At 35.5% G+C, this 16332-nt stretch overlaps 1 protein-coding gene across 1 annotated transcript in view; it reads right to left on the bottom strand.

The window, feature by feature from the left end:
• LOC150093206 (aldehyde dehydrogenase 1A1-like) overlaps positions 1 to 16332 on the bottom strand; it is a 92481-nt gene that overhangs the window by 27353 nt on the left and 48796 nt on the right. The window contains exon 7 of the mRNA XM_090413413.1: positions 8042 to 8144. Within this exon, the coding sequence (XP_090269539.1) occupies positions 8042 to 8144 (103 nt within the window). The remainder of the gene's footprint in view (positions 1 to 8041; positions 8145 to 16332) is intronic.

The following is a 16332-nucleotide window of genomic DNA, read 5'->3' as shown; positions in this document are numbered from 1 at the left end:
AAAATTTATATTATTATAAGTACTTACATGTGAATGCAGACTTTTTCTCCTGTGTGCTGGTAATTTTCCCCTCCTTTTGTACATCCTGGAGATCGCTTTGTAGGCTGATGGCAGATGACTCACTATCTGTTGCATCACAAAAACACCTTCGATAAGAGATTTCTTAATACCAAAATTAAAGTCCCTCAACTCTTCTCAATTCATATTAAAATTTAATATCTGCAAGCCTATTTATTACTTTAAAAAAAAAATAATGGCACTATGGTTTTGAAACTTTCACATTACAATACGAACTTCTGAAGAAAGTATTCAGTATTACTAGATTTGAAAACCGGATATAGACTACCTTGATCTTCAATTTTAGTGGAAAAAATTTTCTTTATACTTCCTTGCTGATTGGTCACTAACATTTGCAACACAGATGTTATTTCTTTCAGTTTTGAGAACATAGGATATGCCAGCCATTGTTATAATTGGCTTGCAGGCAATTTTTATGATTGGTCATAAACAGTGGTATTCTCTTTCCCGATTGTTGAAAGATTTCAATGTGTGAAAATTAACGATAATTCATGAATACTTCCACGTTTAGCTTGCTACACAGATGTTATTGGCGTTCAGAGTCTGAGCTTTGACATATTCACGAATATTATTCTTCTCAGAATATTTCCACCATAAATTTATTCATGAAAAATGCTAAGAAAACTAAAATGACAAATTCCAGGAGAACTTCTCGTGGAACATTTAATCACCTTCTTCGGAAGGCAGTTTGGGAAACCCTGTACTAAAGTACAGTGTGAGGAAAGATAAAGAATTTGTTGAATGGAAAGGAATCAAGATTGTGAACTTGTTGCCGAAGTATGACATAAGATGAGATTAAGAGCTGTTTGCAGTCTTCATTTGAAGATCATTAGTGACCTAATGATCTCAAATGAAGACTGCAGGAGAAAATGGGATAATATAGAGCATTTTTGATTGGAGAAAGGAATTTTTTTTAATTGCAGGATGGATTGCTCTTCATTGGATTTTGATGATAAAATGCTTAGAGAAATGGTTCAGTGTAAAAGTGAACATAGGCAGTCGGGCAAAACTAGGTATGACAAGATGCCAGGAGCTTGGACACATACATTAAAGTGAGAGAGAGAGAGAGAGAGAGAGAGGATTGTTTGATCCTAGAATGGGGGGGGGAACTAGTTTTTTTCTAAGAAAAGCAGTGAATGCAGTAGTTGGAGGAAGAATTTTAGTTGATCAAGTTTGGCTGCTTATTTGAAGCAGTGAAATTTTAACAGATACTTGAACCAAACAAATTAGGCTGATGCATGTTATCAGCCACACTCACTAATTCCAGAAGCGTTGGAGGAGGGGAAGAGAGAAGTGGTGAATTTTTAGTGTTAGTAAATGAAATGGGACCAAAAGAGGATATCCTTACAGGACTAGTATGATGGGTACAGTGGATCCATGGAGGATACACAGGATATGAAGAGCAGGAGAGTGTTGCTAATGAATGCAGAGTAAGTGAAAAATAGAAGGCAGTGATGGAAGTTTTTTCCCCACTTGGTTAGACTATAAATTAGATATTTAGTTTAATCCTTTATCCACGTATAAGCAAACAAAGTCTGTGCCTGAAGTATCTTCAGGACTAGGGCAACTCATGGCAAAGGTGGACTAAGTTCTGATCACTTTCCTTAATATCCTATAATGCAAAGCTTATCTCCTTGCAGAGATGTATAATGCTATGCATTATGGGAAGGGTCACTACCCAGACCGGTTTCGATATATTTCATGTGGATTGACTGGATTTTTAAATGTTTGCTGATAATGCAAAGTTAAGCAGAATAATCAGTAGTACTCATGTTAATCTCTACAGGAAGATTTGATTAGATTTTTAGATTGGACAAATTTAAATTTATTAATGTTAATAAATTAAGTGTTACAACTTTGGGATACAGAGATAAGGCTACATACTGTATTGGTGGAGTTATACTTCAGGAAGTGGATGAGATTCGGGATCTTGGAGCGATGGTAGACAGTGGCCTGAAGTTCTGAGGGCACATCGCACAAGTAGCAAAAACTGCACATCGTATTGCTGCTATGATAAAAAGCACAGTGAATGTAGGGATAAGGAGATGGTGGTGCATCTACATTGGTCACCTGGTTTTCAATGTGATGTGGAAACACTAGAGAAGGTCCAAAGATGAATGACCAAAGTGATATCAGGACTCTGGAGTGTTGGTTATGAAGAACAATTTGAGAGAATGTAGATTACAGAGGTTGGTGGATAGGAAGAAGAGAGGAGATATGATAGAATCACTTAACTTGAAGGTCTATCAAGATTACTACAGAAGAAATTATAAAAAGAGTGAATGTTAAGACAGGAAGAACAAGAGGCCATCCCTGGAAGCTGTATAAAGATGTGGTGAAGAAGGGTGTGAAGAGTAGATAATGTGGAGAGTTGCTAGCGAGTGCAGGTTAGCTTAAAAATGATCTTAAAAAGATGTCGACCAAATTGAAAACATAGGTTAGAAGAACTGGCTAAATTTTATTAGATTAATAGTTAACCAAAACATTACTATGGATTTATAGCATCATATGACCATTTCGCGTAAAAAAAAAAAAATAGACTAGATAAAGACATCTAACAATCAAAAGAATAAGCATACTAAAAAAGAATGACAGTTAATAGGTTCTGAGAACAATTAGAATACAAAGTGACAAACTGAAAATTTCAATGTTAACGGAGATTACTTATTTTCTATACAAACAGAGGTCAACCTCAAATTCCCGATATGATAGTTCCAATGAAGAAGTTAAACCATTACTAACTTCTGATCAACAAATTTCCTTCAAATTAATCTGTTGTCCATCAAGATTCCAACATTATCAGATTTTATCTTTGTCTTTTAAAGCACTTGTTACTGTATCAATTCATCTACATCTTGGTCTTCGTCGTTTTTCTGCAAAACTGGCAAAGAAAACTTGTTTTGTTCATCTTTTCTCTCCCATTCTGTTTAATTCTCAGGACCATATCACCTGAGATTAGCTCTATTAACAATGGCAAGTTCTTTCCTATCCTCATTTATAATGTGATACTGCAATTGATGCCATCTATTCACTCTGCTAATCTTTCTCAAAATTCATATCTGAGGTCTCCAAGTCTTTGAGTCAAGTGTTATTTCTAATCCAGCTCTCAGATCCATAAATTAAAATTGGCTTTAACATAGTCTTGTATATAGCTAATGTAGTGTTTTGACAAATTTCTTTATTCCATAAAAAATTTTATTCAGCTGACTTCCTACCATATTAGCTTTACTAATTCCGTTGTTAATTTCCATATTTAATTTGCCATCTGCACTAAAAATTGTGCCTAAACTTGTTCTGTATGTTCACCATTCAACATACAGTTGAGGTTTTCAATGTTTCTGCCTATTTTCATTGTCTTTTTATTGCCGATTTTCATATCAAATTTATTACAGCAGTTATGCAATTTAGTCAGCGAATCTTGTAGTCTTGTGCTGATTTATTCAGAAGTATAATATCTGCATAAAGTGAAGAGCTAAGATTAACACTGCCAATTTTGATATCAGATTTAATACCACTTTTCTTCATAATGCGATCCATATAGATCATGGATAAAAGTGGAGATAATACGTAGCCTTTGTCACACACCTGATTTAACCTCAAACCATGTTCTGTACCTCCTCCAATTCTAACTGCTGGCATAAATAGAGACTACATATTGCTCTATATAATGTCTCATTTACACCATGTAACTATAACATTTTGAAGAGTTTTTACCTTCTGGTACCTTGTCATATGCTTTTTCCAGATCAATAAAACTTAAATACAAATCCTTGTTATATTCCCAAGATTTCTCAGCTATTCGTCTTAGAGTGAAAATCTGATTCAGAGAACTTCTATTTGGCCCAAATCCAGCTTTTTCTTCATCAAGCTGCCCTTCCACAATTGTTCTTAACCATTTCTCAAGTATACTTGCATAAATCTTACCAGGAACATTCATTCAATAGGGAAACTCCTCCGATTCATTTATGCTGAAAGTTTTTTTTCCCCCACTTGGTTATACTATAAATTAAAGATGCCAAGAAATTATATTCTCATTTTCATCCAAGTGTAAGCAAACAAAGTCAGCACATGAAGTCACTTCAACTGAGTTATTTGTATATAGAGGCTAATATTAGACCACATTGCCTTAGTATCCCATAATGCAATGAACATATCCTTACAGACATGTATAATTATTATTATTATCCAAGACCCCATGGAGTCAGATTCATCTGGGAGGCCCTCTTATCACACACAGCTCATACCGTGCTTTAAAACGCACTCAAATTCTCTGCAGACACCACACTCTCAGGCAATGATTCCAAATCATTCACAACTCTGCATGAAAAAACCTGCTTCTCACTCCCTCTTTATACAGTTTCCAGGGATGACCTCTGGTTCTCCCACTATTTTCTGTAGAACTTCTCCAGCATTGATCCTATAACAACCCCTTACTAACTTGTAGGTCATTATCATATCTCCCCTCTTCCTCCTGTCCACCAAATTCTGCAAGTTGCATCTTCTCAATCTTTCCTTATGTGTCTGTATGTGTCTGTTTCCAACCGGAAACAGACACATACTGGCCAATATATACACATAAACTCCTACCACCACCCAACACAAAAACTAGGTGTCATCAATACCCTAAAAAACAAGGCTCTGAAGATCTGCTCCAGTGAACAGGCACTGAAAAACTAATTTAAAGTGATCAGTAATACTTTTCAAAAAAAAAAAAAAAATGGATACAGCCACAACACTATTAACAAAATTCTCTACAGGATAATAAAAAACAAAGACAAACCAGACTACAGTAAAACTATAACCATTCTCTACATTAAAGGGACATCAGACAAAATAAACAGAGTACTACAAAAATACAACCTCAAACGCCACCTTTAAACCTCCTGCAAAATTAAAAAGCTTACTCAACTCATCCAAAGGCCCACCCTGCAATATACTGTATTTACTGCACCTGCAACATAGTATACATTAGTTATTGCTACAGGTACAGGGATATCTGCACTTGGATGATAAACTTTTGAAAAGTGATCACTCCGTTACTCAACTATTACATCTGAATTTGTCACCTTAATACCATTTGGTCTGTAATCAGCACCCACTAAAGTTATCCTTCCAAAGCCATTCTTCCTTTTACTTGCCACATAGCAGAAGAACTCTTTTTGATTAACCTTGATCTCCTTGCGTAAGGTCATCTCATAATCTGATTTAGCTTTTCTTACTATGCTGGTAAGTCCGTGTGGTTAGCCTAGTGGTTTTGCGCTTCGCAACCATATACCTAGGGAAGGAGTGTCCTAGGTTCGATTCCCGTCCACGACGTGAGGAGCTTAAGGATCTTCCTCAGCCATAGCCAAGTTAGCCGGTCTTGGGCGTGGGCCGCAGGGTTTTTTCTGCCAGTTTATCTGGGGTTTTTCATCCCGCAAGCAGGCAAACCAGCCCCATGAACACACAGGTTACAGTCATAAATACTTACGGCAAGGAAGGCAACGGGAAACCACCTTGCTCATAATCATCTCTCCCTAGAATGGTAGCATTTAGCTACCCTCCCGTGGCCGTATGGCAGATGGGAACCAGAAGAAGACTATGCTGGTAACTTTCCTAAACTTGAACCTTGTACTGCTCATGGGTGTACTGATCACCTATCAAATTTTCCACAACATTTTCTTTTTTTTGCAGATCAAGCTAAATACTACTACTCATCCATCTAACACCTACCTTGTTTATCTTCCTGACCATGGGGATACATTCTGATATTGCTTTCCTCAGATACATGCTGATTTTATCCCATACACTGCTAACATCTTTCCCCAGTAAGATGTTCTGCCATGGGACAGCTGTAAGCTCACTCTGTAGCTTGTTATAATTACCTAACCTGTAGTTCCATATACACCTCTTCTTAAGAGAAATCCACAAATTTTGCAACCTCCCAAGTCAATACCAGATGATCGCTCTCACCAATTGGAGAGAACGAGAACACCTTACTTATGCATATGTCCTCTGAACCAATGACCAGGTCCAATACTCTCACACCACGAGTCCCTTTAGTTGTGTGCCGTTTCAAGTAATTATCTCTTAGAAGGTGTATGAATTCCATTTCCTTTTTGCCACGTGATATTTCCTCCTTCCAATTGATATTACCATAATTAAAATGCCCCATAATAATCACTAACGCTGCACTCATTGCTGATGCATGAATTCAATATCACCCCCTGTACTACCTGGCTTATAGCAGCAACCAACTGTATATTTGGTTGCGTTGGTCGCCATTTCACACCAGACCGCTTCAAATGAACTATCATTCACGTGTCTATCTCTTGATATACTACTTTCTTTGGCTGCAACTCTGCTATCAATCATCAACAGTACTCCTCCCCCCCGTTCCATCTTCTCTATCCTCCCTGAAAATACTGTACCCATCACATTCAATCTGGTAACCAGATCTTCTGCTGACAGCCAAGTTTCACCAATGCCTACAATTTTTGGTGAGATTGCACACTAATGCCAAAAATTCTTCCCTCTTATTTCAAATGCTTCTTGCATTAGTATAAAAAAAATTGCAGATCATAGAAAAATCCTTTATCCATGTGTAAGCAAACAAAGTTTGAATAAAGTATCTTCATGACCAGGCTATTTGTAGGCTAATGACTTCATATCAGTTACCTTAGTATCAATTACTTTGCTTTATAGGATACTAAAGCAACTGATAGTCATTAGCCTCTATATACAAGTTGCAGGCCTGGTTGGTCGAATGGTTAGTGTATTTGCTCTCTAGCCAAGAGGCTGCAGGTTCGAATCCCACGTAAGCATGGATGCTTGCGATTGTCTTCTCCCAATATGGACTGGGTCACCATGGTAGCAGTAGACCCAAAACCTCCCACAATGGGAGAGGCCTTCACCCTGCAGTGGGTAGAAAAATAGACTGTCAATTTTTAGCCGGTCTGGTTGGCCGAGGAGTTAGTGTATCTGCTCTCCAGCCAAAAGGCTGTGGGGTTTGAATCCTGCTGTGGGCATGGATGTTTGCGATTATCTGAAATATTAGTGGTGGTGGCAGGCAGTAGATGGTGTTGGTGTACTGAGTGGAGACAATTGTGGAGTAGGTGTCTTCCCTCAACGAGTCTTTGGACTCCCTGGAGATGTCACATAATTATAATACACTTGGATAAAGGATTAAACCAAGAATATAATTTCTTGACATTTTTAACTTATGACCATGCCTATGGTGGGTTCGTAACTTGATTTTAGAGCAAATATACTAAACCAATTGGTCAACCAGGCCAATAAAGAACCAAGTCTTTTTTCACCTGCTTACTACTGGCTGAATTTAGTGAGTTTAAGAGGTGAAAGTACAGATAATTGAAAAACTTCTCTCCACAAATCTCAAGTTGACAGAACTCATAAGGAAACCAAAATGATAGAAAGCTTCAAAATAAGAATTTGGTTATTAGCTACAGGGTTAGGTGGCATTTTGTGTCATACTGAACCACATTCAAAACTTCCAGATAGGATTACTGGTAAATAACCTTACATAAAATGATAACATTTACAGAAAAAAATTCAACATTTGAAGAGGACAACTGCATGCAATTTTTTTTTTTTTTTTACAGCATTAATGCTTATTAACCAGCAATCAGGAGTTAGAGCTCAGTTCGAAATGCCAGAGTATGGAGGCCTGTAATTTAAGAAAGTTTTGTATTCTTTATCATCACAATTTTGATCTAGTGATCTTTAAAATTTACTGAAAGTTCAAATGGCTGGTATAGCTCTTAATGTATCTTAATTAACTAATCTGCATCTTAATTGCTTTCATATGGCAGAAAGTAATTATTCAAAAGCCAAAATTTGTTTTGTTGGCCTGGGTGAACACATGCTTGTACTTAAAGTTCGGAACAGAAACTTTTATTTTTTTTAAACCAGTTATTTGAATTTCTAGAAGAATAGTTTAAAGAATAAAGTGAGAAATACCTACAGTTAGCATCAGCAAAAACTACCAGAGGACTCTTTCCACCCATTTCCAGTGTGATTCGTTTGGTATTACTGCGGCCTGCTGCTTCCTGAATCAATTTTCCTACCTAAAAAAAAAATTTTTTTTTTTTTAATACACGGAAAAAGGACTATATATATACTAAAGTGGTTCAATAAACATTTGGGTTAATTTTCAATAAATTCTCTGAATTTAAAATTAGAGGACTTATTGCAGTGCCTATTTAAATGCCATTGTTAAGTTACTATAAATGGATTAAGCGTTTTATTTCATTGTTTGGCAAGCATCTTTTTAATGCAAATGGTATCAGACTATACTAAAGCAGCACATTCTAAATCAAAAAAGAATTAATAATGAGAAATGTTGGATGAAAATGTTTCATGACTTGATACTGTTTTCATAAAGCAATCTACTTTTACATAGTGTTTGAAAAAAGTACAGCAATCCCTCGATTAATGCATTCTTTAAAACAGGCACATTAATCGAAAATGCACTAATCGAATATAATAAACATATGGGATAAAGTATAATTTGTTCTTCAGATTTCTTTTTTGACCTTACTTTTTTTTATAAAAGAATTAGGGTATGTCTCAGGGCCTAGTTAAAGGAAAACCATGACGCTAAAAGACAATAAAACATATTCAGAATATAAATTTATTATTCTGCTTCTTAACAAAGAATTAAGCTAATAGTTTGGTGGGATTCTGTTTCATTTTTTTCCCCATACAACTGACTGTATGGCCCTATTGCCTCTTCTGCAAATTTTACTGGTTTTCTCTCTTCACCAGAGTCAGTCTCTCAGCATTGCTACTTAAGAACTTTGATTGTACGAAAACTATTTTCATATTTATTCAAATTAAGTGGATATTGAATCCTTATTTCTTAGCTGAATAAGGAACTCAAAGATAGAAAATCTAAGAGTTTCATGCTGAATATAGAAAACTATAAAAGGTCGGTGAGTCCAAGCGTAAGCCAACCTGGTACATGCTGCGGCAACTTGTAGTAAAGGTGGAGTAAGATCCGATCACTGTCCTTAGTATATTCCCATAATGTACAACATAACTCCCAAGAGATGTATGCTGTTATACATTATGAGAGAAGGTCACTACCCAGATCGGTTTCCATCTTTTCTGAGGTCTCATCAGTAAAGAAATAAGCTCTGCATTACTGCAACCTCAGTATTTACATCTGGGTCTACCTACTCACTGATGAAACCTCAAAAAAGGTCAAAACCGGTCTGGGTAGTGATCTTCTCATAATGTATAACAGCATACATCTCCTAGGAGTTGTGTTGTACATTATGGGAAAATACTAAGGACAGTGATCGGAGCTTACTCCACCTTTACTACGAGTTGCCCCAGCATGTACCAAGTGTTAGCTTATGCTTGGACGCACCGAACTTAGTTTTCTATATTCTGCATGAAACCCTTAGATTTTCTATCTTTGAGTTCCTTATTTGGCTAAGAAATAAGGTTGGATTCAATATCCACTTAATTTGAATAAACTTACTTCACCGAAGTGAAGCCTATTGGCTCTTTTATCTCTGCTATTTTCATATTGTTTCTGTGAAATCTCTTTGAGCTTGTCAGTGATTAAATTTTCATATTCTTCAGGATCTTCCCACTGTGTGCATCTTAGTAGGTCGGAATCATCCCATTTCTCAGAATGAGAATTAATTAGATTAATTTGAAAAGCCTCTGAAATCATTTGCACAATGTAGAAGAATGTGCTTCCAAATGGCTCAAATATTGCTAGCAATAATTTCCTTCGACTTGGTGACTTTATAACCAGGCTGAGATTTCTCTAATTTTGCGAGAAAAGTCTTGGAAGGCATTCGCTTCAAAAAAAAAAACATTGACATTAAATATTTGTTGATCACAATAGTCTCCTTACACAATTTTCTTCAAAATCTCTGGATATCTCCTTATCTGCACTTGCAGCTCTGACTGTGATTAGAACAATATGTAGGCTATTTCTCTTTTTGAAATGCTCAAATCACCTAGCACAAACATGGAATTGTTCTTTTCCATCATTGATAGCCCTTTCTTTCCAGGTTACAAAGAGACTTTTGATTTAATAAAGTCAGTGTTTAGCAGGATCTGTTTTTGGTTATAATCTTCGATCGATGTAAAAAGAAGACTCTAATTCAATCATTATAATACTTTGATTTCGAGTGCATGCATGATGAACTTGAAGCAGCCTTACCTTTCTCTTTGTATTCAGCAGTTGATTCACCCATTTTTGTGTTCTTGTCCTATCTTTGCTCTGGACTCTCCTTGTTCATTTTTCTTTATTAATTATTTCAAGTTTATCTTCCAATCAGATTACTTTTCAAATCATTTTCACACTTCTCTTTTTTGCTCACTAATTCTTTTAGTCATGATTAAACGTTAGGAAAATAATTTAAAATAAAAAAGCAAGGAAAACAATTGCACAAGATATGATCAGCAAAATGCTATGCAAAGCAGACGACATCAATTTTGGTGGTAAATTTGGAACATAGTGTATATGGAAATAGAGTAGTGCGCCATTAAAAAATAACTTTGTAAAATGTTTCAAATCGCTAACTAAATTATTTCATCCTGGCGAGTGATTTTTTAAAATAGTTAGCCATAAAAAATGTATAGATCTAAAACTTTTAAAATCTGTAATATTTATTTTTAAGATGTATATAGATGCACTAATCGAATTTGGGTATCAAAAAAAAATGACACTAATCAGAGGATTGCTGTACTCATGCAGAAGTGATGGCATGCTCTGTAAGGTCCAAAATTGTTCCAACTATTTCTTATTTTCTTCATGACAAATGGCTGCAATCTACCTAATGGTCAAAAAGACCAAGTTCTTAAGAGTAAAATGCCTACTTTCTCAGTAAAACAAAATATTATGGATAATCAACTGATTCCAGCGATTTCCATACAGATAAAAGAACGTCTATTCCACATGTTTATCCAACTTTTAGTCGAGTACTACCAACAATTCTATAGTTCTAACAAAAGAAATAACTAACACTGGGTTTATAGTCCATAATATTATTTAATTAAACCTACTAGTTAAGTCACATTTTAGTGGCTATGTCTGGGGTAGGAAGAACAAATATACAATAAGCAATAAATATGAATTTGTGTGTGTGACAGTTCCTATACATTTGGTTTTTAGTTATGTAACGATTCATATTTATCACTTTCATATATTTATTTGTTCTTAATCCAGACAAAGCCACTAGAACATGTTACAAACCTAGTAGGCTTAATTAAATAACTATTATGACCTATAAACCCACCTAGTATTAATTATGTTTTTCCCAACCATAAGTTGCTGGTTGGGGGAAAAAAAAAAAAAACCCTCATTTCTATAGTTCTATTGTGTAGAAATTTGGAATTTATTTGAACATATGCACTTATGTATTTTGAATGATAAACTATAGCGAAAGGGGTGCTTAAGGGTCAAAGCTGTATAACTGAGAGGAGACCTCCACATAGCCTTTAAAGGAATGCGGAAAACCGACCAGGGCTTCTGACCTAATGTCCAATCCTCACCTTCTCGTGGTGCACCCTGTTGGGTATCTACTTGGATACTGAACGAACGAGGATGGGCTAACAATTTGGGATTTAGCCGATCAAATTGTATTCTTATTGGTTAAACCAAAATAAAAAATGCTGGTACAACATGACAAAATTTCATGCCGGCTGGGGCGTCGCCCGGTTAAACAAGGCCCCCCGTTGTTTTCGGCAGGGAACCAGGGCGAACAGCGAAAAGTCAGCTACTGGAATAAATCTGAAAATAAACCCCAACTCAACATCACCAGAGTTAAAGATCGGTACTATCAACGTAAGAAGTCTGAATGGCAAAGAAATGGAGCTAGCTGAGGAATTAGATAAGTACCAGATCAAAATAATAGGGGTGACTGAAACAAAAAAGACCAAAACTGGTGAGATCTTTCTGAGCAATAAATACAAAATGTTATATTCAGGCAATGACAATCAAAGAAAATAAGGAGTAGCCATAGTATTCAACACAAAATACGAGGCTAATCTTCTTGAATGGCAGTCAGTCTCAAGTAGAGTATGAGAATGGGGAACTGGACAATGAGTTATTTGTGCCCATGGTCCCACAGAAGGTTCTACTAAGGTAGAAGTGGAGGAATTTTTTGAGGCTTTAGAAAAAGCAACTGACACAATGAAAAAGGAAAAGTTGGTCCTTGTTGGGGATCTAAATAGCAGAGTAGGAAATGATTGCGAGACATACAAAAATATTTTGGGAAAATTTGGAGAAAAGAGCAAAGATAATAATAATGCCAAATATCTGTTGGATTTCTGCTCAGGACATGGACTGGTTATTACTAACACCATGTTCCAACATAAAAATGTGCACAAATTCACATGGAGAGAAGAGGCTAGGAATAAGAAAAGTCTCATTGACTATGTTATTGTTGATAGTGATGTTTTCTCCCTGTTTTCTTCCAATTTCAAATCCCCTGTACACTCTGGTGCAAGACACCAGAGTGTACAGGGGATTTGAAATTGGAAATGATCACTATTTAGTCTTGAGCAGGATAAAATTGAATTTCATATCGAAAAGAATAACATGTAAGAAAGTTTTAAAGCGAATAAAAGTTGAGCAGCTCTCAGATGTGAACTGTAGACTAAAATACAGAAAGATTATTGAAAAGAAAATGAAAGAGTTTGAGAACAGGAATCAAACCTTGGAGATTCAGTGGCAAACTCTGAAGAAAACATTGATCAATTCTGCCAGAGAGGCATGTGGTGAGGTTGTGTGCAAGGATAAAAAAATCACAACTCCCTGGTGGACAAAGGAAGTTAAAGAGGCAGTGAAGGAAAAGAAGAAAGCATATCAAAAGTTCCTGGCAAATAAGTCAGCTTTTACTCTTACAGAATACAGAGACAAATGTAAGAAAGCTAAACAGTGTGTAAAACTAGCTAAACAAAAGTCATGGGAGGACTTTGGCAAGAATATAGAAAAAAAAAATATCAAGAAGGTGGCAAAATATTCTGGAGGTTGTTGAAGAAGCTTAGGAATGGAGGAAGGAGTGCTGTAAAAGGAGTTAGAGATGATAAAGGTGACATGAAAACAGAAGAAAAAGATATCCTTGAAGTATGCAGTAATTACTTTGAAAAACTACTAAGTGAAAGAAGCAGTGATGACAGCACAGTGGTAAAAAACACTGACCAGGCATGCAGTCTGGAATACATATCCATACTTGAAGTAGAAAAAGCCATCAAAGCCAGCAGGAGTAGATGATATTCGACCAGAAATGCTGAAGTATGATGGTATAAAAGTCATACAGTGGCTGCACTGCATAGTTCAGAAAGCCTGGACAGAGGGACGAATTCCCAATGATTGGAGTAGAGCTCTCATAGTACCCATATATAAAAAAGGGAAATAAAACTGAATGTGAGAATTACAGAGGTATTTCCCTACTGAGTGTTCCTGGCAAGATCTATGCAAGTATACTTGAGAAATGGTTGAGAAGAATTGTGGAAGAAAAGCTTGGTGAAGAACAAGCTGGATTCAGGACAAATAGAGGCTGTCAGGATCAGATCTTCACTTTACGACAAATAGTCAAGAAAGCATGGGAATATAACAAAGATCTGTTTTTAAGTTTTGTCGATTTGGAAAAGGCATATGACAAGGTGCCAAGAGAGAAGCTATTCAATATGCTGCAGTTATATGGTGTCAATGGGGCATTATATCAAGCGATACTTAGTCTTTATTTGAGTTGTAAGTCAGCAGTTAGAATTGAAGGAAGTACAGGAAGATGGTTTAATGTTAAATCTGGTGTGAGACAAGGATGTACATTATCCTTTCTGTTATTCATTATCTATATGGATCACATTATGAAGGAAAGTGGTATTAAACCTGATATCAAAATTGGAAATGTTAATGTCAGCTCTTTGCTTTATGCGGATGATGTTATACTTCTAAATAAATCCGCTACAAGTCTGCAAGATTCTCTGACTAAATTGAATAGCTGTTGTAATAGATATGGTATGAAGGTCAGCAATAAAAAGACAAAGACAATGAAAATAAGCAGAATCATTGAAAATGTCAACTGTGTTGTGAATGGAGAACCTGTGGAACAAGTAAAACATTTCAGCTACTTAAGCACGATTTTTACTGAAGATGTTAAATTAAATATAGAAATAGACAACAGAATCAGCAAAGCTGGTATGGTGGGAAGTCAATTGAATAAATTCATATGGAATAAGAGAGAAATTAGTCGGAACACTAAATTAGCTGTATACAAGACAGTGTTCAAACCAGTTTTAACTTATGGATCTGAGAGCTGGGTCAGAAGTAAAACACTTGACCAAAGACTAGAGACCGCAGATATGAGAGTCCTGAGAAAGATTAGTAGCATGAACAGATGGCATCAATGGCAATATCATATTAAAAATGAGGATATTAGGAAAGAACTTGACATTGTCAGCATCCAGGAATGCATTAGCAGAGCTAATCTCAGGTGGTATGGTCACTTAAATAGAATGGGAGAGGAAAGATTAGCAAAACAAGTGTTCTCTGCCAAGTTGGCAGGAAAACGACCCAGAGGAAGACCAAGATATAGGTGGATTGATATGGTACAAAGTGCCTTAGACGATAGAAATATAAGATCTGATAATGTTGGAGTCTTGACAAGTAACAGACTGATTTGGAGGAAAATTGTAGATAGGAAGTTAGTAATGATGTAATTTTTTCATGTAGTACTGTCATATCCTGTACACCGCTTGAGGGTACATGGCAGGAATTTGATGATGAACTATAGCGAAAGTATTGCTACTTCAAAATTGTTGCATAATATCTAAACTAGGTATAGAAAATACACACACACACAACAATTTACTTCATAAATCATTTAAATTTATAACAAGAATACTGCAGATTACATTATATAGATTATTCATTTTGCGATATGATTAGAGATTGTTGTGTAGTTCTCTAGAAGAGAATTCTTAAAAGCAGACCTTTGAGAAACCTGTGAAGTATATTTCAAACTATGATTATGAATAAAAATCAAGCTAAATTTTGGAATGTATGGGGCCCATTTAAAATTTACATTTTTCATTAACTTAGCTGTTTGACAAAAAAAAGTATCTTGAATCAAGTTCTTCAAGAATAAACAAACGTGTTGCCGACTAAGAAATAAGACAAAATTAGCACAAAAATGGATAATGCTATTACCTTTCAAATGTGATACAATATTCTATTTGAAGAAAGAATGAAAGGATCTTATTTTGTCCTGGCAGTAAAAACTAAATAAATAATTTGTAGACATTTAGTCTAAAATTCCAGTTATCCAGCATAGAGTGAGGAACTGAATTTCTTGTTATTTCTTTCTAGGTATAAGGCCGTAGCAATGAATGTTACATCTATGCCTATAAACACATTAAGTGGTTCTAAGTGTTTTCCTCAGTGTAAACACTTAATCACAAGTGCAAGTTGACCCTTGTAATGGATACAAGGGTCAACTTGCACTTATCCAAGTTCTTTCAGATTGTATGCAGGTCCTGGCTGGTAGAGATGTTAATATCCAAAAAGACTAAATTTGTAGTACATTAACCCCCAACCAGCGAGGATGTCTATAGACATCCAGCTAAATCTGGGTATGATTCAGAGGACCTGTTGAAAGAACATGGATAAGAAGTGCAATTTGGCCATCATGTCATTTAGAAGGTGTGATAAACCCCCACACACTGCAGAGAACACTTAATCAGATTATCTCAAGAAACATAACAAGATCTATAACACTATAATCCTATAACAAGAGACACCGTTTCTTGTTCTATGCTGGATAACTGAATCTTAATTATATTGGATACACTAAAAATATAGAAATTATTTTTATTTTCTCTTTTTATTGTACAATAAAATTTTAATGCCTGGACAAAATAAAAGATCCTTGCATGGTTTCTTCACTTAAATATTGCCTTACTTCGAGAACCAATTTCATTTTTAATTTTTTTTTGTGTTAATTTTTCTAATGCTTACTCCACAAAATATTTTTTTGTTCTCGAAGAAATTAATTCACGATAATTATTTAAAATATTATTTAATAAAACTGGCTGCCGACATTCAAGATTATGTTATATTTTTGTTCAAAATCATATTTCTAAGAATACTACACAGATTTCCTGAAGGACGTGCTTGAGCGACTTTGATTTATAGAGAATAACATTAAATTCTTTAATTACATCACTAATTTTTTTTCCCTTATATTGTAATCTACTGTTCTTTGCACTTTCACCTTCTTGGTTTCC

The sequence above is a fragment of the Typopeltis vanoorti genome, chromosome 24 (genome assembly GCF_054136105.1).
Source record: "Typopeltis vanoorti isolate ZY-2024b chromosome 24, IOZ_Tvanoo_1.0, whole genome shotgun sequence".
NCBI classification, from domain to species: domain Eukaryota; kingdom Metazoa; phylum Arthropoda; class Arachnida; order Uropygi; family Thelyphonidae; genus Typopeltis; species Typopeltis vanoorti.
Note: the sequence above shows the minus strand (reverse complement) of the source record. Positions and strands in the feature narration are given on the sequence as shown.